The sequence below is a fragment of the Panthera tigris genome, chromosome B3, assembly GCF_018350195.1.
Source record: "Panthera tigris isolate Pti1 chromosome B3, P.tigris_Pti1_mat1.1, whole genome shotgun sequence".
Lineage (NCBI taxonomy): Eukaryota > Metazoa > Chordata > Mammalia > Carnivora > Felidae > Panthera > Panthera tigris.
This window is the reverse complement of record NC_056665.1, coordinates 40,102,969-40,128,095: the sequence shown is the minus strand read 5'-3', so window position 1 is coordinate 40,128,095 and position 25,127 is coordinate 40,102,969. Positions and strand designations below refer to the sequence as shown.

General features: G+C 39.3%; 1 protein-coding gene across 1 annotated transcript; it reads right to left on the bottom strand.

The window, feature by feature from the left end:
• Nucleotides 1-805: 805 nt before the first annotated feature.
• On the bottom strand, nucleotides 806-24,224 carry MTFMT (mitochondrial methionyl-tRNA formyltransferase). Its single transcript, XM_042988623.1, has 9 exons — nucleotides 23,990-24,224; nucleotides 22,003-22,212; nucleotides 19,105-19,227; nucleotides 17,506-17,608; nucleotides 16,296-16,371; nucleotides 11,778-11,869; nucleotides 4,732-4,810; nucleotides 3,800-3,882; nucleotides 806-1,463 (listed from the first exon to the last, which is right to left on the bottom strand). The coding sequence occupies exons 1-9, from the start codon at nucleotides 24,208-24,210 to the stop codon at nucleotides 1,266-1,268; spliced, it is 1,185 nt and encodes a 394-aa protein (XP_042844557.1). The 5' UTR covers nucleotides 24,211-24,224; the 3' UTR covers nucleotides 806-1,265.
• Between the last annotated feature and the right edge of the window lie 903 nt (nucleotides 24,225-25,127).

Here is a 25,127-nt window from a genome sequence, read left to right as displayed (position 1 = left end):
GAGAGAGACTTAATGCTTCCATTATGCCTCCATTATGGCATTCCTAACAGTATTATATTTGCTTACATGTTTGTCTCCCCAGTAGATTGAAGATTCCAAGTATTACTTAATCTCTGAATCTCCAGCAAGCAGCATAAAGGCTGGTAACACTGTAAGCGTTCAGTAAATAGAATGGATGTCCATACAATCTGGTTTGCCTAGGAGAGTCCCGGTTTATGCTTGTTGTCCAAGAGTGATTTTTCTAAGTGCTTCCTTTACTCACGAATGTGTCTAATGTAAATGACCAATTACATAATCACCCTGTCAATACATGTGAAATGGATGAATTAATGAATGGAAGATTTTCAGGAAGAGCCAATATGTAAAGATTTTCAAAAATTCAACAGCTGGCCACTGTATCTCCTTCCTGTTTGAGAAGTGCTTGACTTTCTTGGAGACAGAGATGAATTTGTACAGACCAGATGTTCAATAACCTATATTGCACAATTAAGTTGAAAAATGTTAGCATATTCCTACTTTAAGAAAATCTAGATGTAAAATATGAATTTATACTATAAATCCATGTGACAGAGATGATTAAATATTATGTTTACTACATTGTAAAAACTAGAAGGTGTATAAATTTTTATTTTTATTTTTTTTAAAAAATGTTTATTTATTTTTGACAGAGAGAGAGAGAGAGACAGAGCATGAGCGGGAGAGGGGCAGAGAGAGAGAGGGAGACACAGAATCCGAAGCAGGCTCCAGGCTCCGAGCTGTCAGCACAGAGCCCGACGCGGGGCTCGAACTCACAGACCGCGAGATCGTGACCTGAGCCGAAGTCGGACGCTCAACCGACTGAGCCATCCAGGCGCCCCGAAGGTGTATAAATTTTTAAGAGCTGACTTTACTGCTTGTTGAAAGTCAGAAATGTAGATTAAATACTGCTGAAATGATAGCATAATCAATGGGGGCACACACACACAAACACACACACACAAGTTGCATTTGCTTTTATGGAAAGATAAAATCTCCTTGAGTTTCACATTATAAATAAAAATTTTATTTTAATTAAATTTTATTTAAAGCTTTTTTTGGTTATTCAAATAGAAAAGTAGTCTTTAATTACTGTTAAACAAAAAATGGGAAGTGAGGTAATTCATCTTTTGACAATAATCTTTCCCTCCAACAGTGTCATCTTCTTTGAAAGTCAAGGTAATTTCCTGTAAAGAAGGCTTTTAATAAATTACAAATACGTAGTAGATTCTTGTCCATCTACTTCCTAACTACTTAATGCACTGTTGCATAGCAACAATTTTGTTTTCCTGCTTCTTCTTTGTTGGCAGTGTGAGAGTCTGAAATCTGCACTGGCTTGGTCGAGCTCGGGAATCTTTCTGGTACCAGGGGTGCAGGTATCCATTGTAGAAATCAGTAGCTGTTAGCGTTTTCTTGAACATCACTGATCGAACACCAATCCAACCGTCCTAAAGAGCAAAAGACAGTGACTAGACAGTGGTGGCAAAACTCTTACATTTTAGTTTATAGAACTTTTATCATGAGAACAAACAAACCTACAAATCTTACCAAATGCCTAGCTGCAGACAGCACTGTACTAAGTAACATACACGTTTCTTTGACTGCATTTATTACTGAGTGATAACAAATGTACAGACCTGAATAAATTAAACCTATTTAAACATAAAGGAAGCAGAATAAAGATGTTATATTTGCATGGTACTTTATAGTTTTTAGAGTATGTCCATATATCTTACTATGACTGGTCATCAAAAATAGAACTGCTCTAAAAGGCAGATCCACTATCATCCCCAGAGGGAATTGATTTTAGAAGAGAAAACCGATGCTCAGAGGTGAGTGATTTGTCCGACGTGACATAACTGGTGGCACTCAAACTCACATGTTCAGACAACCCCATCTTCTATGAGAGTAAACTGCAGATTTGCAATACAGATATATAAAGACCCAGACAAGGACAGCAAACATGTGCACCCTACATTGTTCGAGAATAAGTTGAAGAAAGATGAAGAGAGGTTGATGTGGAAGCTCTGTATCTATAGTCTATGTAGGTCAGATCACTCTACCACTCTTTCATTCATTCATTAATAAGTTTATTATTTATTTATGTTTACTTATTTTGAGAGAGAGCAAGCGAGCGCACAAGTGGGGGAGGGAAGAAAGGGGGAGAGAGAGAATCCCAAGCAGGTTCTGTGCTGTCAGGGCACAGCCCAATGTGGGTCTTGAACTCATAAGCTGTGAGATATGACCTGAGCTGAAACCAAGAGTTGGACACTTAACCAACTGAGCCACCCAGGCGCTCTTATCACACATTTCAAACACAACCTCTTGAGCATGAAACATTGCACATAAACACCATGAAGGAAAATACCAGGAAATGGAAAAAATGTGCAACAGCTCTCAGGCCACTGTCATTAAATAATAATGGTTCTAAAGTCATTTTATGTTGTTTTATTTCATTTTTTAATGTTTATTTTTGAGAGAGAGAGAGACTGTGAGCAGGGGAAGGGCAGAGAGAGAGAGAAGACACAGAATCCAAAGCAAGCTTCAGGCTCTGAGCTGTGAGCTGTCTGCACAGAGCCCGATGCATGGCTCAAACTCACCAACAATGAGATCATGACCTGAGCCAAAGTCAGATGCTCAACTGACTGAGCCACCCAGGTGCCCCTCAAGTCATTTTAAATAGTTAAGAAATCCCCTCTTTAACCACTGTTGAACACTAAAAGCAAGTAGGATACCAGCACTGTGGTAGTTCAGCTACATACTTTCATATGTCTGTCTTCTGTGATCATCATATTAGCAAGACAACTTGCTAGTTAAATAAGACTTGTTAGTTTGTTTTTTTTAAGTTTGTTTGTTTGTTTGTTTAGAGAGAAAAAGAGAGAGAGAGAGAGAAAAAACAGGGGAGGGACAGAGAGGATCCCAAGCAGGCTCTGTGCCATCAGCATGGGGCTCAAACTCATGAGCTGTGAGATCATGACCTGAGCCAAAATCAAGAGTTAGTTGCTTAACCAACTGATCCACCCAGGTGCCCCAAGACTTGTTAGTTTTTTGTTTTTTAATTTTTTTAATGTTTTATTTATTTTTGAGACAGAGAGAGACAGAGCATGAACAGGGGAGGGTCAGAGAGAGAGGGAGACACAGAATCCAAAGCAGGCTCCAGGCTCTGAGCTGTTAGCACAGAGCCCAATGCGGGGCTCGAACTCACGGACCGTAAGATCATGACCTGAGCCGAAGTTGGACGCTCAACCGACTGAGCCACCCAGGCGCCCCAAGACTTGTTAGTTTTAACAAGATCTTGTTAATTACAATGGATTAGTGAGAATATACAAATTTCTTTTAAGAAAGCACTAAGGTTACTGAATCTTCTTTGAGTAATAATGCTTTGGTAAAACATCACTTTAAAAAAATTATACTAGAGATTCAACTATTTCTTAAGAAAATTAAACTGCCCAGATTGAGGGGCGCCTGGGTGGCTCAGTCGGTTGAGCGTCCGACTTCGACTCAGGTCATGATCTCACGGTCTGTGAGTTCGAGCCCCGCGTCAGGCTCTGTGCCGACAGCTCAGAGCCTGGAGCCTGTTTCAGATTCTGTGTCTCCCTCTCTCTCTGACCGTCCCCCGTTCATGCTCTGTCTCAAAAAACTAAATAAATATTAAAAAAAAAACAAAAACTGCCCAGATTGAGACAATGTTCAATCCGATGGATAAATAGTTGAGTAAAATCTTAACTAAAAATGATTAAACTCAGTAAAACAAGTATAGTTTAAAACTAAAAGAAAAATGTACCTTGCAACAAACCAGCAGTATTTGTGACTGTTTGTGATATATTACTGATCCGGGAATAACAGGTTGTCCTGTTAATTTTGGATCTAAAGAATGGGGGGAAAAGGATATTAGAATAAATAATTATTATAAATAACTTCATGGCGCTTCTGAAAAATCAAACAAACATCCTGGGAGGCAGTACTAATACTGGAGAGGGCATACCTGCTGATGTCCTGACTTTGTAATCCAAACTTACAATGGAGCCATAATGCTGTGTGTATCTCAAACTCAAAGGGAAGCTTTCAGTATGCATAGGAACTTATGAGTCCTTCACCCAGCCTCCCAAGATTAACTAAAAATGCTGAATTTAGAAATTTTGACCATTTGGGGGAAATAACTATCTACCAGTGGAGAGGTATACAGGAAGCTTAGGATCTAAGCTGACCCTTCTATCCATGACCAAACAAGTCTTAGATTCCTGGGGAACTCTGACTCCTTCTGTGCTGGGCCAGCTCCCTCTGTGACTCACACTCCTTCAGTCCACCACATTTGGAGGCACTGATGGGCTTTAGAATGAACAGACTGTGTCATGAAATGCCACACCCTGGTCTAGGATTCTCGCTAAGATTTTCATTATGATATTCACCAGAATGAAACTGACCAAATCATTTTGCACTCCCTGAAAACCTTAGTATAAAGAATCAGAGCTTAAAATAGGATAGTAACACTGCTTTGCCTACTTCCCACATTCTTATAATGACTGAATGAAAAAATACATGTGAATGGACACTGCAAAGAGCAAGACAATAAATGAATATAAAATATAATTATTGAACTGACACAAACTAAAAGAACTCTTATTTTTAGTAACTGTAACCTGTGGTAAAAAAGACACATTTTCAAATGGAGTATAGTGAAAACATTTTCCACATCAGCTATTCAAAAGTTAGTACCAGTGAGGATTGAACTATTAACTTCTACCAGTTCCAGAAGTTTAATGGCATTATCCATCCAGAGTGTCTGCAACGGAATCTGCAAAGAAAATTAAAGAAGGTATAATAAAAGAATACACTTAACCCCCAAACCCTTTTCAACTACTATTTTGTATTATTATGGTCTGACTTCTCTCCCAATTACAGAGGAATTGGGAGCGAAGTCTCTAAACCTTACAAAACAGAACACAGGTGTGGCCTTCTACATAAGTCTCCAAGATTGTAAGACCTTAAAACACTCTTTTAAAATCAATGTTTGGGCCGCCTGGGTGGCTCAGTCGGTTGAGCGTCTGAATTTGGCTCAGGTCATGATCTCACGGTTCGTGAGTTTGAGCCCCGTGTCGGACTCAGTGCTGACAGCTCAGACCCTGGAGCCTGCTTCGGATTCTGTGTCTCCCTCTCTTTCTGCTCCTCCCCTGCTCATGCTCTGTCTCTATCAAAAATAAATAAACATTAAAAAATATTTTAAAAATAAACAAATAAAATAAATAAATAAAAATCAATAGGGGTGCCTGGGTGGCTCAGTTGGTTAAGCGACCAACTTTGGATTTCAGCTCAGGTCATGATCTCCATGCTGGCAGTGTATACTTGGGATTCTCTCTCTCTCTCTCTCTCTCTCTCTCTGCCCCTTTCCAGCTTGCTCTCTCTCTCAAAGTCAATAAATAAACTTAAAAAAAAATCAGTGTTTATATCTTTATTAACATTTCTAATGTAAGGGGCACCTGGGTGGTTCAGTTGGTTAAGCGGCTGACTTCGACTCAGATCATGATCTTATAGTTCATGGATTCAAGCCCCATGTCAGGCTGTGTGCTGATAGCTCGGAGCCTGAAGCCTGCTTCGGATTCTGCATCTCCCTCTCTCTCTGCCCCACCCCTGCTCACGCTCTGTCTCTCTCTCAAAAATAAACATTAAAAAAAACCAAAACATTTCTAATGTAAGATTTATGTTCATTATAAAAAATGCATTACCACAATTACATTAAAAAAAAACTTAGTAAGTATTCTGTACTCCCATCCCTAGAAGTAACCACTGTTAACAATTTGATGTGTATAACCTTGTAGTTTTTTCTACAAATATTACAAAAATCTAGAGCGTACTGTTTTTCAAAGGGACTTCTTTGCTTAACAATAAGCATGGGCAACTTTCATCAGTGCATGTGTGTCTATTTCAGTCTTTATCTGCTGTACTTGTACAATATTCCATTTTATGACTATGCCATAATTTACGCAACCGAAACCTTTATGATGGACATTTCAATTACTTTCCATTTCTTATTACTATTAATATTTTTTTCCCAGTATGTAGACTTTGAATCTTGGGTACAGTAATTTTTTCCTATGTGTAACTTTTTTTAGTTTTTTGTAGTAATATTAGCCAATCTTTTCTCTCATGACTCCAGTGGTTCATGTCAAACTTAAAAGTGCTATCCCACACTTTAAGATTACTAATATTGTAAAATTATTCAACTGTGTTTTTTCCCCAGTTCTTTGTGGCTTTACTCTTTTATATTTAAATGCTTGATCCATCTACATTTTATGTTGACTTTGAAAGGCAGGATTTGAGGGCTTCCTCCTCTAATGGCTAACCAGTTCAGTTGTCCCAACCCTATTTACTGGACAATCCATCTCACCTTTCCCCACAGTGTGAAATGCCACTTTTGTCACTTTTGATTTTAGACTCATAAAAATTAACACATACCAGGACACAAGTTCTCTCAAATTTCTGAAGTAAATAAATTGATTTTCAGGCTGTAGTTCAATCCTCCATTTCATAGATGAGGAAAGTGAGGCCCAGAGAATGCAGCTATATTCCCAAGTTTAGACACAGTTAGTTAGGAGAGCCAAGCACCGGAATCTGTGTTTTCTCATTCTCAGCTCAATGCTCTTTTTATGAGATTCCCTAAAGAGGACAATTTAATTTTCAGAAGAATTAGGTTGTTGCAAAGATTTGAACATTGCATCAAAGAATTAAATACATTTGATTCATAGGTGTTCCATGATCTTCAATGTGACATGTCTTGGTACAATATCCTCTTCTTTTTTTTTTAAATTTTTAAACATTTTTTAAGTAGGCTTCATGCCAATTTGGGTCTTGAACTCACGACCCTCATTTCGATATCTGAGCTGAGATAAACAGTCGGACACTTAACCGACTGAGCCACCCAAGGCGCCCCAGTACAATATCCTCTTCTCAAATTTGCTGACTTATTTTTCTTTCACCCACTTCCAGTAAGAGTTATGAAACAATTTTCATGTAACTTTTTTCTTTCAAAGAAATCAAAATATTTTTGAAACATGCTGACTAAAAAAAGGTTTATGTTTACTGAGAGTTATAAACATGCAAGACATATAGTTCTTGTTCAGAATATATTCTTCTTGCTCTTGAGGAGGGTAAAGATCATCTTCACCTTATCATCACAGCATTACAGAAAGCAAAGGGATGGTAAGAATATAGTCATTTCAGTATCCACCATCATTACTGTCAAAATCATATGTTTGCACGGATTTAATTCACAAGGTTTATCTCCTTTGATCTTGGCAGCTGTGGACATGGTCATTAACCCCATTTTAGAGGTAAAAAAGCAGAAACCCAGAAAGGAGTTTTGCTCTTGGTTAGTAAATGGGAGCTCTAGGAATCAAATTTTGCCTCCTGGCTCCTAGGTTCTCATTCTGTTATAGCACAAGCTTGTTCTCAGTAGAGAGAAAAGGTGAATTATACAAGATAAGGATCATTATATAGTAATGTAACTGCGTTTAATATTTTAAGGAACTATCAAACTACTTTCCGTAGCACCTGCACCCATTTACATTCCCACCAACAATGTATGACGGTTCCCAATTTCTCCCTATCCATGTCAACACTTGTTATTTTTTTTTTAATTATAGCAATCCTAGTGGGTATGAAGTGGTATCTCTGTACAGTTTTGATTTGTATTTTTGTGGCAACTAACGAAAATCATCACTTTTTCATGTTGTTAGTGGCCATTTATAGATCTTGGAAGAAATATCTATTCAGATGCTTGGCCCATTTTCTAATGACGATGTTTTGTCTTTTTGTTGTGGAGTTGTATAAGATCTTTATATATTCTGGATACTAGACAATTATCAGATATGTGATTTGCCAATATTTTCTTCCACTCTGTAAGCTGTCTTTTCATTTTCTTGATAGTGTTCTTTGAAGCCCCAATAGGTTTTAATTTTAAAATCCAATTTCTGGGGCGCCTGGGTGGCTCAGTCGGTTGAGCGTCCAACTTCAGCTCAGGACATGATCTCACAGTCTGTGGGTTCGGGCCCCGCGTCAGGCTCTGTGCTGACAGCTCGGAGCCTGGAGCCTGTTTCCAATCCTGTGTCTCCCTCTCTCTCTGCCCCTCCCCCAGTCTCACTTTGTCTCAGTCTCTCAAAAATAAATAAATATTTAAAAAAATGCAATTTCTCTATTTTTAGTTTGGTTACTTAAGCTTTAGGCAACATATTTAAGAACCATTGCCTAATTCAAGATCATGAAGATTTATCCCTAGGTTTTCTTCCAAGAGTCTTATCATTTCAGCTCTTATATTTAGGTCTCTGATCCATTTGGAGTTCGTTTTTATACATGGTGTGAGGTAGGAATCCAAATTTGTTTGAGTGTGGATATCCAGTTGTCCAAGCACCATGTATTAAAAAAGACTATTCTTTCCCGGGGTGCCTGGGTGGCTCAGTCAGTTAAGTGTCTGACTCTTGGTTTTGGCTCAGGTCATGATCTCAACTTTGAGCCACGTTGGGCTCTGCACTGACAGCACAGAGCCTACTTGGGATTCTCTCTCTTCCTCTCTCTCTCTGACCCTCCCCTGCTCATACTTTCCATCTAAAAAAATAAACTTAAAAAAAAAAGACTATTCTTTTCCCATCAAATTATGGTGGTACCCTTATCAAAAATCGATTGACCACAAATGTGAAGGTTTATTTCTGGGCTCTCAATTCTATCCCATTGAGAAACAGGTCTATTCTTATATCAGTACCCAACTGTCTTCATTAGTGAAGCTTTGTAGCAAGTTCTGAAATTAGGAACGGTGAGTTCTTTAATCTTGTCCTTCTTTTTCAAGATTTTTTGGCTATTCTGGGTCTCTTGGGATCCCATATGAATTTTACGATAAGCATGTCAACTTCTGCAAAGACGTCAACTGGGATTTTTATAGGAATTGCGTTGAGTCTGTGGATCAATTGGGGAATAGTGCCATCTTAACAATATTCTTCCAACCCATGAACAACAAGGTCTCTCCATTTACTTAGGTCTTCTTTACTGCTTATCAGCTCTAAAAGTTTCTTTTGGATTCTTTGATTCTGTACATAGAGCTTTAGTTATTCCTTTCCAGTCTGATTCTGTACTGTTTCTTTTTTCTTGCCTGATAGCCTTAGCTATAACCTCCAGTAGAATGTTGAAGAGAAGTGGTGACAGTGGACATTTTTGTTTCATTCCTGATCTTAGGGGGAAAGCTTTCAGGCCTTCACCATTAAATATGTTAGCTGTGGGTTTTTGTCAGGTTGAGGAAGTTCCCTTCTATTCTTAGTTTGTTGAACATTTTTATCCTGAAATGGTGTTGGATTTTGTCAAATGCTTTTTCTGCCTCTGTTGAGTAAATTATATGCTCTTTATTCTATTAATATGGTACGTTAATAGATTGATTTTTGTATGTTGATTCAATCTTGCATTCCTTAGATAAATCCCACTTGATCATGGAATATAATCCTTTTTTATACATTGTTTGATTTGGTTTGGTAATTCTGCTGAGGATTTTTGCTGCTATATTCATAAGGTGGTTTTCTTTTCTTGTAAAGTCTATATTGTAAAGCCTATTTTATTGTGAAGTCTATTCTTGTGAAGCCACTATATTCACGTGGCTTTCTTTTCTTGTGAGGTCTTTATCTTGTTTAGTCTTCCTTAGGTTTTGTACTAGCTGCTCCCTCTGTCTGAAATGCTCTTTTCCTGAACTTGGCATGACTGGCTCCTTATTGTCTTTCAGATCTAAACTTAAATTTCAGTTCAGAGATTCCTTCCCCATCTACCAAATCTAAAATAACCTCCAGTTAATCTATCACATTATCCTATTTTAATTTTCATCAAAAAATTTATCACACTGATATTTTTCTTATTTGCTTGTTTCCATCTTCTCACATCATTTGTATTTCTAGTACCTAGAACAATGCCTGACACATAATAGGCTCTCAAAAAATATTTTGTTTAATGAATGCACGAATATGTGAATAATAGCAGATAACATTTAATGAGTACCTACTCTTTGCCAGAAACTATACTAGATGCTTCTTATACATTATATCAGCCCTAATTTTCAGATGAACAAACTAAAGCTCAGAAGCTAAATAACTTTCCCAAGTCTACCAAACTAGGAAGTGGCAGAGACAAGAGGGAACCCAGCTCTGTCTGGCTCTAAAGTCCATGTTCCTTTCCCTACGTCATTCTGCTGCAATGGGGAAAGTACAAGGTTTACAGTGAGACAGATCTGGTTCAAAACCTGACTCTCACTAACTAAAAATGTGACCTTGTGCAACATCATTCAATAACCATCCATTCTCTACTTCAAGCCTCAATTTCATCAACTTAAAATCAGATAATACCCACAATGTGCGATTGTGATCTTCACTGAAGAACTTGGCATGCTAGAGATATTCAGCGACAGCTCTCCTTTTTAACCAACATTAATAACAGGTGGTCCATTAAAAATCCCACACTTGGTAGGCCTGGAGTTCAAACAACACAAGAGACTATCAAAATGAAGGGGAAAAAAAACAGTAAATTTGTCAAAGAACTGAGAATTTAACTCAGGCATTTTATTTATTTATTTTTATTTATTTATTTTTTAAAGTTTATTCTCATTTATTTTGAGAGAGAGAGAGAGGGAGAGAGAGAGAGAATCCCAAGCAGGCTCTGCACCGTGCAGAGCCCGACATGGGGCTCGAACCCACAAACCACGAGATCATGACCTGAGCTGAAATCAAGAGTCAGACGCTTAACCTACTGAACCACCCAGGCGTCCCTCAGGCATTTTAATAAGTATTTATTTTTAGTTTTTAAAAAAGATTTTAAGTAATCTCTACACCCTCAACGTGGGGCTTGAACTTAACAGCCTCGAGACTGAGAGTCACATCCTCCACTAACTGAGGCAGCCTGGCACCCCAGGTATTTTAGTAAGTATTTAATAAATACTGTAAGTACAAATAAAGAATTATGTAATAAATAAGTAATTTAAAGTTAAAACTCCATTTGGTATACTATCTGTAGAAATTGAGTATTTAAGAATTCTGTTGTAAAAAATTGGCTACAGGCAGAAAGACGTACTGGAAAAAGCAATAGATTAGGAATGAGATTTATATTATTTAGTGATGGGGCACCCATCATTCCCCTCATCCATGAAATGGGTAATAAAACTTGGTTATGGGAAACTGCAATATATATATATATTCAAAAGTGCTTTGTAATTCTAAGGCCCATATAAAAACTTAAAGGAATGACATTCTGATACATGCTACAACATTGATGAACCTTGAAGACATTATGCAAAGTGAAACAAGCCAGACACAAAAGGACAAATATCGTATGATACCATTTATATGAGGTACCTAGAATAAGCAAATTCTAAGAGACAGAAAGCAGGACAGTGGTTACCAGAGACTGTGGGAAGGGAAGATGGGGGAATCAGTGTTCAGTGGGTACAGAGTTTCAGTATGGGATGATGAACAAGTTCTGGAGATGGACAGTGGCAATGGTTTGCACAATGAAATGAATGTACTTAATGCTACTGATTTATACACTTAAAAATTGTTGAAATGGTAAATTTATGTTGTATTTGACCAAAATTTTTTTTTAAAGTTTTAAAAATAAAATGAATTTCAGGATTCTTAGGTTTGAGATTCAGTCCTAAATAAAAATATTTACACACACACACACACACACACACACACACACACACACAAAGACAATTAAGTAAAACTGCAATCTGACTTCCAACTTACTATATTTCCAATGGCACGATAAAGTCTGAATATTTGCTCTGAAGTTTGCTCCTCCCATTTTATACAGCTGGTAGCAGCAGAAATCTTAGGGGCTGAAAGATAAAGCCAACAGCAAGAATAAATATCAGGTTCCATGGCCATGAATTGGTAACATTGATGCTGAATAATAGATATAAGAGAACTTGTATTATTTTCTCAACTTTTGAATATGTTTGAAATTTTCCATAATATGAAGTAAAAATAAACAAATTAACTATACAAATACTATGAAAAATGGGTGAATTTCTTTATAACCTGGGTGTAGAAAAAGCCCTCCTAAGAATGACTCAAAATCCAGAAGCAATTAAAGAATGATAAATATGACTACATAAAAATAAGCTTTTACTAAAAACAACCTTTTGTAAGATGGAGAGGTCATAAATTAAGTGAAAAAACAAACTGAAAGTATCTATAATTTTTATCACAACACTTTAGATTTATAATAAATATAAGTTATATGCTAATCTATGTATATATATCTATGTAATATTATAATAACATATCTAGAAGTACTTTATATCATATAGATTTATTTAAATCTATTACATAGAGGCACCTGGGTGGCTCAGTCAGTTAAGTGAAGTCTGACTTCGGCTCAGGTCATGCTCTCACAGTTTCTGAGTTCAAGCCCCTTATCAGGCTTTGTGCTGATGGTTCAGAGCCTGGAGCCTGCTTCAGATTCTGTGTCTCCCTCACTCTCTGGCCCTCCCTGCTTGCGCTCTGTCTCTCTCTCAAAAATAAACAAACATTAAAGAAAAATTTTTAAAAATCTATTATATAAAGTACTCCTAAAAGCTGAGAAGACCAAAAATGTGATAGAAAAATGGGCAAAAGATATAATGTCCTTTCCCAGAAAAAAGAAATGCAATTAGTCCTTAAACATAAAAAAAGATCCTCAACCTCACACATAGAAGTAACGTAAACTAAAACTACTCCAAGATGCAATTTCTCATCTATTTGATTAGGAAGTAAAATATGCTCCAAGTTATCTACAATGGGATTATTTGAAATAGCAAAAGCTTGGAAACACCCAAAGTGCCCATCAATAGGGGTTCTGTTAAATAAATTATGATCTATCCACACAAGTAAGAACTATGCTGCCATAAAAAGGAACAAGGTGGGGCGCCTGGGTGGCTCAGTCAGTTAAGCATCTGACTTCAGCTCAGGTCATGATCTCACAGTTTGTGGGTTAGAGCCCCACATGAGGCTCTGTGCTGACAGCTCAGAGCCTGGAACCTGCTTCAGATCCTGTGTCTCCCTCTCTCTCTCTACCCCTACCCACTCACTCTCTGTCTCTCTCTCAAAAATAAATAAACATTAAAAAAAAATTAAAAAAAAAAAAAAAGGAACAAGGAAAATCTCTTCTTACTGATAGGAAAGGGTTTCCAGGGTACACTGTTAAGTTAAAAAAAACCCAAAGGTACAAAAGAGTGTATATTTTATGCCACCTTTTGTGAAAGAAAAAAAGGAAAAATCAATAAAAAATATGTGGTTTTGCTTATTTTGATAAAAGGAAACAACTGGAAGGCTAAATCAGAAACTCATTTAGTTACTTATAGAGGGAGGGAAACCGGAAGGAGGAACTAGGGATGGAAGTGAAACTCCTCTGAGTATAATTCCTCAAATGGCTTAAATTTTTTAATCACAGAGATGTTTTGTGTGATTCAAAAAATCAAATTTAATCATAAAGAGGAAAAAAGGCAACTATGAAAATTAAAAACAAACTGAAGCAAATAAATTTAACTATATATCAAACTAGATAACAAAACCACATGGAAAAAATAATCATCTCCAGTAAGTTTTGAACACGGTACTCTGACTGCACACTCTTAGCAGTCTATGGACAAAAAAAACTGCAGAGAAATCTGAAATATTACTCAGTAGTTTTACTGTTTATAGTAATACTGGTGTCGTAATTTTGAAACTATTTTATGCCTAGCAATTAAATAAATAGGTCAGTGTTAATTTTTGAAAGTATTAACAGTTTAAAAGAAAATATAAGAAAAGCCCTGAAATTAAAATTTAAATCAGTAACAGTATGAACTCAAGTATTATTTTAAAAATATAATGCCTCAGGATGCCTGGGTGGCTTAGTTAAGTGTCTGACTTTGGTTCAGGTCATGATCTTGCTGTTCAGAGTTCAAGCCCCGTGTCAGGCTCTGTGCTGACAGCTCAGAGCCTGGAGCCTATTTTCAGATTCTGTGTCTCCCTCTCTCTCTCTGCCCCTCCCCTGTTCACACGTGCGCACTCGCTCTCTCTCTCTCTCTCTCAAAAATAAACATTAAAAAAATATATATATAATGCCTCACCTTGTCTATTGACACCTTAACCTGGAACACACAGTTGCACCAGACTGTTTCTAAATATCACCCCCTGCTAAAATGAACAACGCTGAGAATTCACAAAGTGAGCCTGGGACATCTTAGAAAAAGAAAGCAAGGAAGCACTCAAAAACTACCTGGGGTTGTCAAAGGATACAGAACCAGGGGTACCTGGGTGGCTCAGTCGGTTAAGCATCCGACTTTGGCTCAGGTCATGATCCAGAGTTCGAGCCCTGTGTCCGGCTCTGTGCTGACAGCTCAGAGCCTGGAGCCTGCTTCAGATTCTGTTTTCCCCCTCTCTCTTTCTGCCCCTCCCCTACTCACACTGTCCTCTGTCTCTCTCAAAAGTAAATAAACATTAAAAACATTTTTTTTATTAATAAAAACAAAATAAAGGATACAGGACCCAACTTTAAGAGGCTCCCACTGGCCAAATTTGGGATGACTTGAGCAGTATAAAGAATTATAAATGCAACTAACTGTAAAACACAATAAATGAAAATTCATGAGTCATATAATAATTTAAAAATCTCATTTGCTACCATAATTGAAGGTGATTATGGCACCCACTTCTTACTCTAAAAATTGGTAGTTACAGAAAGAATCAAGCATTGATCCTACCATTTTTGGATGAACTAAAATTCATCTTCAATTAATGATGAAAAGCTCTTCTTTACAGAATAATGTCAAGTATTAAAGGTAAAAGGAATTGGAAAATCACCATTTTTGCAATCCCTAATGAAATAAATCATTTAACGAAGAAGCATCAACCCATGCCAAAATTATTATGTGAAAGGTTGGTAGAGAACAGGATGTTTGCATGGTGCCAAAGCATTACCCCACAGATTACCTACCCCTGCAAAAGCGGAAATAAATCTTTGTACTGGACTCAACCAAGTGATCCAACTTAACCTCACCAGCCTCGATACAACCCTGGTATTATGGCTCACTGATGTGACATCCAAAGACTGGAGTAGACTGGAGTAGACAGAGGCAACACTTCTCTGAGTATACCCTTTTAAACAGTTTTGACTTTTGAACCACGTAAATGTTTTACATGTTCAAGAAACAAATCATAAAAATAAAAAGCAATCCTTAAAATTAAAAACAAACTGAAACAAATATCATTGGAACACAATATCATCTATGAAATACCCTTTCCAAAAACTTCAAGCCTGAGTCTAATCAAGGCTTTAAAACTTCCAATTCACAAGAAATCTAAGGGCTAGAAAAACAAGTTAAAACAACACCGGAAGGAAAGACAACTAGCCTGGTCTCTTCAAAAAGTCAATGACATGGAAGGAAAAAATTTGTGGAGAAATTACTCTAGATTAAGGAGACATAACAACTAATTACAATTAGATGTTAGTCTGAAAAAAAATATATGGCTAAAAAATAAGTTTTTAGACAATTAGCAGCATTTAAATATGCACTGGATATTAGATGCTATTAGGGAACTGTTCATTTCTCTTAAGAGATGCATGCTGAAGTATTTAGGGATGACAGGTTACGATGCATACTTCCAAACGATTAAGCAGAAATCTAAAAATATGTACTAAATAGGGGTGCCTGGGTGGCTCAGTTGGTTAAGCATCAGACTTCAGCTCAGGTCATAACCTCTTGGTTCATGAGTTTGAGCCCCATGTCAGGCTCTGTGCTGACAGCTCAGAGCCTGCTCCTGCTTCAGATTCTGTGTCTTCCTCTCTCTCTGCCCCTCCCCCACCCACGCAGTCTCTCTCTCTCTCTCTCTCAAAAATAAAAAACATTAAAAAAAGATTAAAAAAAATATATGTACTAAATACACACACACACACACACACACACACACACACACACACACAGAAAAAAAATGTGGCCAAACATTAATAATTGTTGACTCTGGATAAAACAGGTATTCACCATCTTTTAACTTCACTCTGTTTGGTACTTTTCCATATAAAGAAGTGGGAAAAAATTTCTACACCTTCATGAGGCTACAAGGGTAAGAGGGGAAGGGAGACCATACCAACCATTCTTTGGAAAGGGACATACAAGTGGGCACTAAATCTTTAGTCAAAATTAAGAGAAATGTGCAAGTGAGGAAGTCAGGACGTTCAGGTGCTATCAAGACAGACAAAACCTCATGGAGGAGGGAAGGGTCTCCGCAGTCCTTGCTCACCATGTGTCACTCCCTCAGTTGGCTGCTGCCTTCCATTGCTCAAACTCTCAGGCAAATTTTTCAAAACTGAAATAAGCTTAAAAAAAAAGAGAGAGAGCAACACATTCAAGATGAGAACAAAAACAGAAATACATTATAATTCAGTACCATGACACTATCAAACATTTTGAAGGAGCTGTGTGGCAGGGCAGGGCAGTAAACTGGCTTAAGCTGTGATGACACGTGTCTACTCAATGGAGTTTGAGTGTGGATGTTGCTCTCTGCAGGGTATGGGGCAATGTTATGCTTTTAGAGAACGCTGAGCTTTGCCTGGCTATGCAAGCTCTGGTGTCAGGACAGCATGTGCTCCAGAATCCGCACTCTGACCCTGAGGGAGGGAAGGGAGTAGAGCCTCAAAGAAGGAGAATGTACTCTGGAGTCACACAGTTCTGGGTTCAAATCCCAATTCCACCACCTACTAGCATGTATTGTGGAAAAGTTATTTGAGAAGTTTATTGGGAAGGTAAAATAATAATAATAATAATAATAATAATAATAATAATAATAATGTCTACAGAGTTTCTAGAATAGTCCTGGCACATGAGCCAGTGCTCGATAAATGAGAGCCACTATTACAAAAACACTTCTGAGGCGAGGGCCTAGATTAGAAAGCACCATCTAGATGGGGGAAAACTGTCCTATATAGAAAATTAACTAGTTCATGTGAAAATCATTAATTTGGTCACTAAGCATTCACTCAGACCTACTGTATGCAGATTCAAGCTACACAAAGCTGAAGAGCTCGTGTATAGCCAGGGGGTCCACAGAGCTCCAGTGTGTGTGGAGGCGATGGCGGCCGCACAGGCACAGAAGTGGGAGAAGTGCCCAGTCACCGAGTGAATGGCCGCTGGCCAGTCTGACGGGGGCACCAGGTGATTCTATGAGACTGAGGGTGAGACTGGCAAGAAGAGTCTAAAGGCCTCTGAAACGTGGTGTGGTGGACCACAGAAACACATGCATTTCATTTGAGAGCCTTTATTAAGCACCTACTCGATAAATTTCTCAAAGACTTACATGAGAAATGCCAACCTAAATTTTAGAAAGCCAGGGATAGAAATCACTTAAAAGAAAACAGCTGCAAATTTCACATCATGGAAGTGTTCCTTTCATCATAAACAGTTAGGAGACCTACTGAATGAGTAGAAAGCAGTGGGATATGGGAGAACTGTACCATGTTGGCACCCAGTCTTGACAGCACTGCCTCCAGTTCCTTTGCGGTGCTCTTAGGTGGCACAGGAACCGTTTCCTGTTTGAGAATTGGGCCTACGTCAAACCTATAGAAAAGCAAAAGCAAATGATAACATTACTATTTTTTAAGATCAATGTGTTTGTTTACATGAGTGTTTACACATCACAAGAATAGTTTAACCCTGGCTGTGAATTTCACTGTTAGCCATTAGCCAAAGAGAAAGGTCAGTCTGAAATAAGTAACATCTTGCCTGTATTTAGATCTTAAATCTATTTTTTCCCAAAGGAAATAAGTATGAAGCTGCACATTAGGGATTTAATTGCAGTTACAAATAATTCCACCTTGGTGCTCCTCGGTGGCTCAGCCTGTTAAGCGTCCATCTTTGGCTCAGGTCATGATCTCATGGTTCGTGGGTTTGAGTCCTGCTTCCGGCTCTGTGCTAACAGCTCAGAGCCTAGAGCCTGCTTTGGATTCTTTGTCTCCCTCTCTCTCTGTCCCTCCCCTGCTCACACGCTGTCTCTCTCTCAAAAATAAAAAATAAAAAACATTAAAAATAATAATTATACCTTTAGCAATAAATAGTATTTAAAAAGTTTCTATTTATACAATGAAGGCATAGAGCAAAAAATTGATTTTCCAAGTACAATTAAATTCATAATGATTTCTTCCTGTAATTCCTTTCTCAAAAGACAAGAGTTTTGCCTGGATTATAATCACTGGTGATTATAAGTAGGCACAAGTGTATTTGCATTCCCATAGTCTTACATTTTTACATCTAGCTCTGTAAATACTGGCTATCAACTTTTATTAGAAATATGCTTTATTTTAAATATTTAACTTTGTGGTTGTTAATTATAGTTCCAATTTAATTTCAATTTAATTTCTATTCTATAAGCTTTAATAAAATTCTTACTATGAAAAATTACAAACATCCATAAAACTAGAGTGAATAGTCACCTGATCCCCAAATAACATCACCCAGATTTTAGAATCATCAAAGTTTTGCAACTTGTTTCACATGTTCCTCCCTTTTTCTGAAGTTAGTTAAAGCAAATCCCAGATATACAGCTGTTCTTGTGAACCTGTGAATTATTTTCTATGGGGACATTAGGTGATAACAGATAGCAACTTAATATAATCCTGTTTCTTAAACCACAGTATGATTTTAAAAAAATTAAATGTTTAAGACACTTATATTACACATTGGCATACAATATAGTCTTATTTCAGGTTCCAAAAATTTTTGACCACAGAAACCTAGGCTAACAGAACTGAGATTTGTAACAACTAATATACAAAAATCCACCTCTCATTTACACATCTTTTAAAGAAATCCACTTGTTAATGGTATAATTTATTTCAATCAACAAGCCACACATTTCACAAGGGCTTTAAAGAGATACTTCATAATACAAAATCACATATAGTTTGTGTTAGAAACCAGGAAAAGGCAGAAAGGGAAGGCACTCTGGAGTTAAGAGGAATTAGCACCATCCATTCATCTACTTCCATGTCCCTTCCAAACAGATTGACAACAACATTGAAAATTACAAAGTCTAGAGAAAAGAAAATATCTTCTACCTTTTAGGTCTAATTTGCATAATTGTCACTCCAGTAACTGTGTCTCCATGAAGCACGGTATGGATTATAGGCGCTGGACCACGCCACCTCGGGAGGCAACTGGGATGGACATTCAATATGCCACTGAGTCAGAAAAAGGCAGACATTAGTGTGCAAATGGGCTTTACCATTTAGTTCCTGCTACCTAAACAAATATGCTACTTTTTATCATTATACTTCCCTAGAAAGTTTGAAAAACAAAGTTAAATCTAGTCTTATACCTGAGGTGCCTGGGTGGCTCAGCTGGTTAAGCACCTTACTCTCAATTTCAGTTCAGGTCATGATCTCACGGTTGGTGAGTTTGAGCCCTGCTCTGACAGTGCAGAGCCTGCTTGGGATTCTGTGTCTCCTCTCTCTCTGCCCCTTCCCTGCTCGTGTGTTCTCTCTTTCTCAAAAATAAAGAAAAGAAAATCTAGTCTTATATCATCAGTAAAGGAAGCCAGAGATTAAGTTTACTTTATTACCATAAAAGGCCAATGAAACTCAATTAAAAACAGAACAAGAACAAACTCACTGTTCCAAAGGTGTTCCACAATAATCTGTGATGTCTGGGAGTTCTTAAAGATTTTACTTTTTAAGTAATCTCTATGCCCAACATGGGTCTTGAACTTAAAACCCCAAGATCAAGAATCACATACTCCACTGACTGAGCCAGCCAGGCGCCCCTTGGAGTTTTTAAATAAAAGCAAAAAATACCTTTTATACTGTATGAGAAGAACTACTCAAACCCTACTGTGCATCTCATGGACAATGTGAATGTTTATAGTTTAGTCACATAATTACCCTTGTTTCACTTAGTTTGCATATAGAATGCCTAAAACAAGCTTCTTGAATCCCCATCCAATGATGTATTTTTTTTACCCTAACACACGTATTGCCCATAGATGAGCAACTTAAATCATTTACTAAGTAAGCTATCTTAGTTTAATGATATCTCCACCGCAGGAATATGCACTTGGGAGTGTATGTCTAAGAGATAAGAGTCTTATATTCAAAGCTCTGTTCAGACCAGTCTCATTGATCCAACAAATATTTACTGAGCACAGTTCATGTGCTGGCATTGTTCTAAGTGCTGGGATACAAGCAACACTGAACCAAAGGAGAAGAAATTCTGCCCTCAGGGAGCTTATGCGCAAAGGGTGGGAGATAAACAACAACAGAAAGTGCAAAAAGTCTGCCAGATGGTTCTAAGGGCTGTGGGGAAAAATAAAGCAGAGGAGTAGGAGTATTAGGTAGGAGACTACAATTTTAATAGGAGTCACAGAAAATTTTACCAGTAAGATGTGAAGAGGTGAGGGAATAAGACATCAAACATATTCCAGGCAGAGGTAATAAGTACAGAGATTTTGAAGAAGGTAAATGCTGGGCAAGTTCAAGAACAGCAGAGAAGCCAGTGTAGTGTGGCTGGAGCGGAGTGAACCTGAGGAATAACACTAAGACAGCAAGGAGGGGACCAAACCCAGTAGGTAGGCCCATATAAGGACTCTGAACTCTTCTGAGATGGGAAAACACCAGAGAATTTTGAGCAGAATGACATGATCAAACTTCTGCTTTAAAAGGATCATTTTGGGGGCGCCTGGGTGGCTCAGTCGGTTAAGCGTCCGACTTCAGCTCAGGTCATGATCTCGCGGTCTGTGAGTTCGAGCCCCGCGTCAGGCTCGGTGCTGACAGCTCGGAGCCTGGAGCCTGTTTCAGATTCTGTGTCTCCCTCTCTCTCTGACCCTCCCCTGTTCATGCTCTCTCTCTGTCTCAAAAATAAATAAATGTTAAAAAAAAAAAAAATTTAAAAAATAAAATAAAATAAAATAAAATAAAATAAAATAAAATAAAATAAAAGGATCATTTTGGGGCACCTAGGTGGCTCAGTCAGTCAGTGTCTGACTCTTGAGTTTGGCTCAGGTCATGATGACTTCACAGTTGTGAGACTGAGCCCCGAGCTGGGCTCTGCGATGGGCGTGGAGCCTGCTTAAGATTCTCTCTCTCTCCCTCTGCCTCTCCCCTGCCTGGCTGCTGGGTTGGTAAAAGATTGAGAAGGCCAAGGACAGGAATAGACACCAGTTAGGGGGCTACTGGTTAGGGGGCAGAATGACAGTGAGAACAGCAGTAAAAGTGTTGAGAGAGCCAGTCAGATTCTAGATAGAATTTGAAGGCAGAGCCAATAGAATTTGCTGATGGACTGGATGTGTGGGGTGAGATAAGCAATAAGAATGACTGAAAGGTTTTGAGTCTCAACAACTAGAAGGGTGGAGTTGCCATTTGTTGAGATAAAGATGTAGGGAGAAGCAGGTTTGGGGCACAAGTTCAGGAATGCAGTTTAGGACATCTTCTGTGTAAGGTGCCTATCAGACACCCAAGCAGAACTGTGGAGGAGGCAGTGTGCATCAGCGGCCTGGAATTCAGGGAGAAATCTGAACTGGAGGGACAAATTTGGGAGCCGTCAGCATATACATGGAGTTTATTATTCTTGTTAATGTTTATCTATTTTTGAGAGAGAGAGAAGACGCAAGGAGGGGAGAGGCACAGAGAGGGGGGTAGAGGATTGGAACCAGGCTGTGTGCTGACAGGAGCAGAGCCCGATGGGGGGCTCGAACTCATGAGCTGTGAGATCATGACCTGAGCTGAAATCAGAAGCTCAACCCACTGAACCACCCAGGTGTCCCCATAAACAAGGAATTTAAGTGAGGGTGAGTGAGAGCCCATAGATCAAGAGCATCATATATTCGTGACACCAACACAATTTTTTTTACCTTAAAATACTAAAGACAGCAGAACTAGAATTCAAGTCATTGCACTTTAAACACCAGGCCCATATGCAAAGACCAAGTCCTCTATACTTTATTTCCTTTAAAAAAAACTTACTAGGGAAATTTAAGAATAAGAGCCTCACTCAAAAGTCGGCCAAATGAAGCTACCACTCCAACGTCATATTCTCCAGATCCCACATCTGGCCACTCATACACGGGAAGCCGAGATTGGACAGCATATTGCTTCACTGGCAGTCCTTTTGGTGATGGGGAGGGCACTGTGACCACCTCCAATTTTTCAATTAACTCTTCCTCTTTGTTTTCCCTACGTTGGAAAGATTGGAAGAAAATGTTAAGACAATGACTCAAAGCTAAACTACCTCCCACACTTCCACAGTACTTTTGTGGTTAAATTCACAAAACATTTAAGGGTAAGTGATTAAAACTAGTACAACTGACTGAGTTTTTATTTTGTATTTAATTTTAATTATTTTTAAAGAGCCACATGTGGCTAGTGGCTACTGTTTGGATGGCATGACTCTAGAAATTTCCTGTGCATACAGAAACACATACAGTACATTTTACACAACTAGGATATTATATATATTGCTCTGCATTTTGTTTTTTTCCTCTTAACACTATATATACCATTTTATGAGTCTTTTTAAAAAGTGGGTTAAATATACACTTGCTTGTATATCTGTCGAACATTTCTAAAATAAAAAACTGGAAACAGTAGCTGTCTGTGAAGAGAGGAACTGGGAAGTGACAGAGGCAGAAGGAACTGACTTTTCACTGTATATCCTTTGAACCTTTTGAATTTTGTACCACAACCACGTGCTAGTCAAACAATAAATACTTTACACACACACACACCCCCCCATGGGCATCATTTCATAGCAGTACATTTAGTACTACTACTTTCTTTTTACCTGCTGTGTAGTATTCCAGTACCCGGGGGTGGGGTTAATTAATTTAGCAGGTATCGCATCAGGTATGGAGAAGTAATAAGGAAATGAGTATATAGCGACAAAGCACAAGAATAATGGGGTTGCCAAGTGAAACATCAGCAGAAAGGTCAGCACACAAGCAGTGAGATTCTGGAGGCACTTTGGGGAAAGCAGCATGTGGAGAGTACATCAGGGAGGGTATGCAAAGGGACCATGTATGAAGGGAGTGTTTCTGGGTGCCAGGGCAGAGCACTGGAGGGAGGGATATGATACGAGGGGATTGACGGGGGAGTCAATAGGAGGGCTGCTGTGTAGAATCTGCAGGGAAGACTTGGAGAAGGCAGAAATGAGTGTTGGGGAAACATCAGGAAAAAACGGAGTGGGGAAATAACAAACAGAAGTTGGGAGAAAGAAGGCAGAGCAGTATATTTGGGTAGAGCCACTACCATATACCATATGGACTTTCAGAACAGAGTGGATCTCAATTTTTTCCCCTGTAAATAAGATTTGTTAAATTTCAGAAATACTAAATGTATACCTAAGAGTTCTGATTTGTAAATTTATTCAGTTGAAAGTAGTTCGGTTTTGGACTATGTCCTCATTGTGGCTCCAGAAAACTGAGTCCCGTTGCATACAAGGAGATGGGGGGCAGGGAAGTGAGACATGGGTATGCCTGTGACCGGCAAGAAGCCCAAAGGATTGGAGGGTACAAATTAGATGAAGAGGAGGCAGAAGGAGTAAGTGGAAAGGGGAGGACTTTGAAGTCAGACCCTGTTTCAAGGCCGAACCAGCTCATTTGATGACCTTGGGCAATCTCCTAACCTCTCCAAGCTCCGGTTTCCTTACACACAAATGGGGCAAGGGGGTGGTGGCTGTGGTGGATGAGGTATGCAAAACGACTAGCGCGGGCTTGGCCCCTTGAAGCGCCCGGTAGCGCTAGAAGAACGGATGAAGCCGGGAGCCGGAGTGTAGACCGGAGGGACCAGACGGGAAGGGTGCACCTTCCGGGCGCCCGGAGACGCCAAGATCTGGGCCCAGACCCTTCCGGCGCCGCTGCTATCCCTGACGAGGAGTCCAAGCCCTCGGAGCTGGCGCAGTGGCTCGGCAGCAGCGCCTTCGGCAGCCGGGCCCCCCAAGCCCCGGCCCCGGTACCTGGCGGCGTGCAGCGCCCGCAACGCCTCTCGGGCAAACTGGTCCGTACCGAAGAAGAGCACCCGCCAGGGCTGCTTCTCGCGGACTCGGACGCCCCGGCCGTCTTCCCTGCCAGGGGACGCACCAAGCCCGGCCAGCGCTCGCCACTGGGGGGTCTGCCTTGCGTCCGGACCACCACCAGCCGGCCGAGAACCCCAGCAACGCCGCACCAGCACCCTCATAGCCTCTGAAGGAAGCCTACCCTGCGCAGGCGCGTCGGAATGGGAGGCGTGCGCTTGCTAGGCCGGAGGGGCGGGGCCGGGGAGGAGAGCTGAAGGGCGGGTTCTGCTAGCGACTGGGGGCGTGGCCTGCACGGTTGGAGGCGTGGCCCGCCTGTGTTGGAGCTCAACTAGGAATTTGCGGGCTCATGGGTCCCCGTGAATTTTGTTGCATTTGTTTGCACGATTTAGGCAGTCTCCCAAAAGAAGTCTTTTGGGAACAAATCATGTGTTTTCAGACAATAAAATATCATTTATTAAGTAATTATGATAAGTAATATTTACTGAGTATTGTATGCCATGCTTTGGCTAAGCATTTTATAGCCATTTTATCAGTTAATCTTCCTATCAAGCATACAAGGCAAATATTATCATTTTATTGAAGAGAATCCGAGGTTCAATGAAATCAAGAGAATTACCTACCTGAGGTCCTGACAGCTAGTTCATGTTGTTCCAAAGTCTGTGATCCTAACCACTTGGTCTTCATCGCAATCCTATGTACCAGGCAAGTCAATGTCCCCCATTTTGTTCCTGAGGAAACTGAGTCTCAGTTATTTCCTCACATTCTGATGAATCGAAGGCCCCAGTCTTGCCCCTATCCTGTGGGTTCCCTCCCACACAGAACGATGCTATGGGGGAGATTCTCAGGGGAAAAAAATCAGAGAAGCTGTCTCCAGAAGACCTGTAAGGGCCATTAGTGCTTAGATTCTGTATTCTGGAGGCCCACACAGTGGCTTTCTCATGTATGATCACACATCTTTTTTATAGCTATAGAGTGAAGATTAGATTCCTTTCTAATCTTACTCTTAACACATTTTCCCATCACATAGTCTTAGACCCAGCGACCTTGGATCAGTCCTTTTCCCTAAATTATGAGCTCT

Bases quoted from the DNA above. Each gene is read 5' to 3' on its own strand.
- MTFMT (XM_042988623.1), bottom strand. From the start codon at position 24,210: ATGAGGGTGCTGGTGCGGCGTTGCTGGGGTTCTCGGCCGGCTGGTGGT. The intron at 19,228-22,002 runs GTAAGTTTTTTT...TTTCTGACTCAG, and splicing joins CTTATTCTTAAATTTCCCTA to TGGCATATTGAATGTCCATC. The intron at 4,811-11,777 runs GTAAGTTGGAAG...TTTTCTTTGCAG, and splicing joins ATCGTGCCATTGGAAATATA to ATTCCGTTGCAGACACTCTG.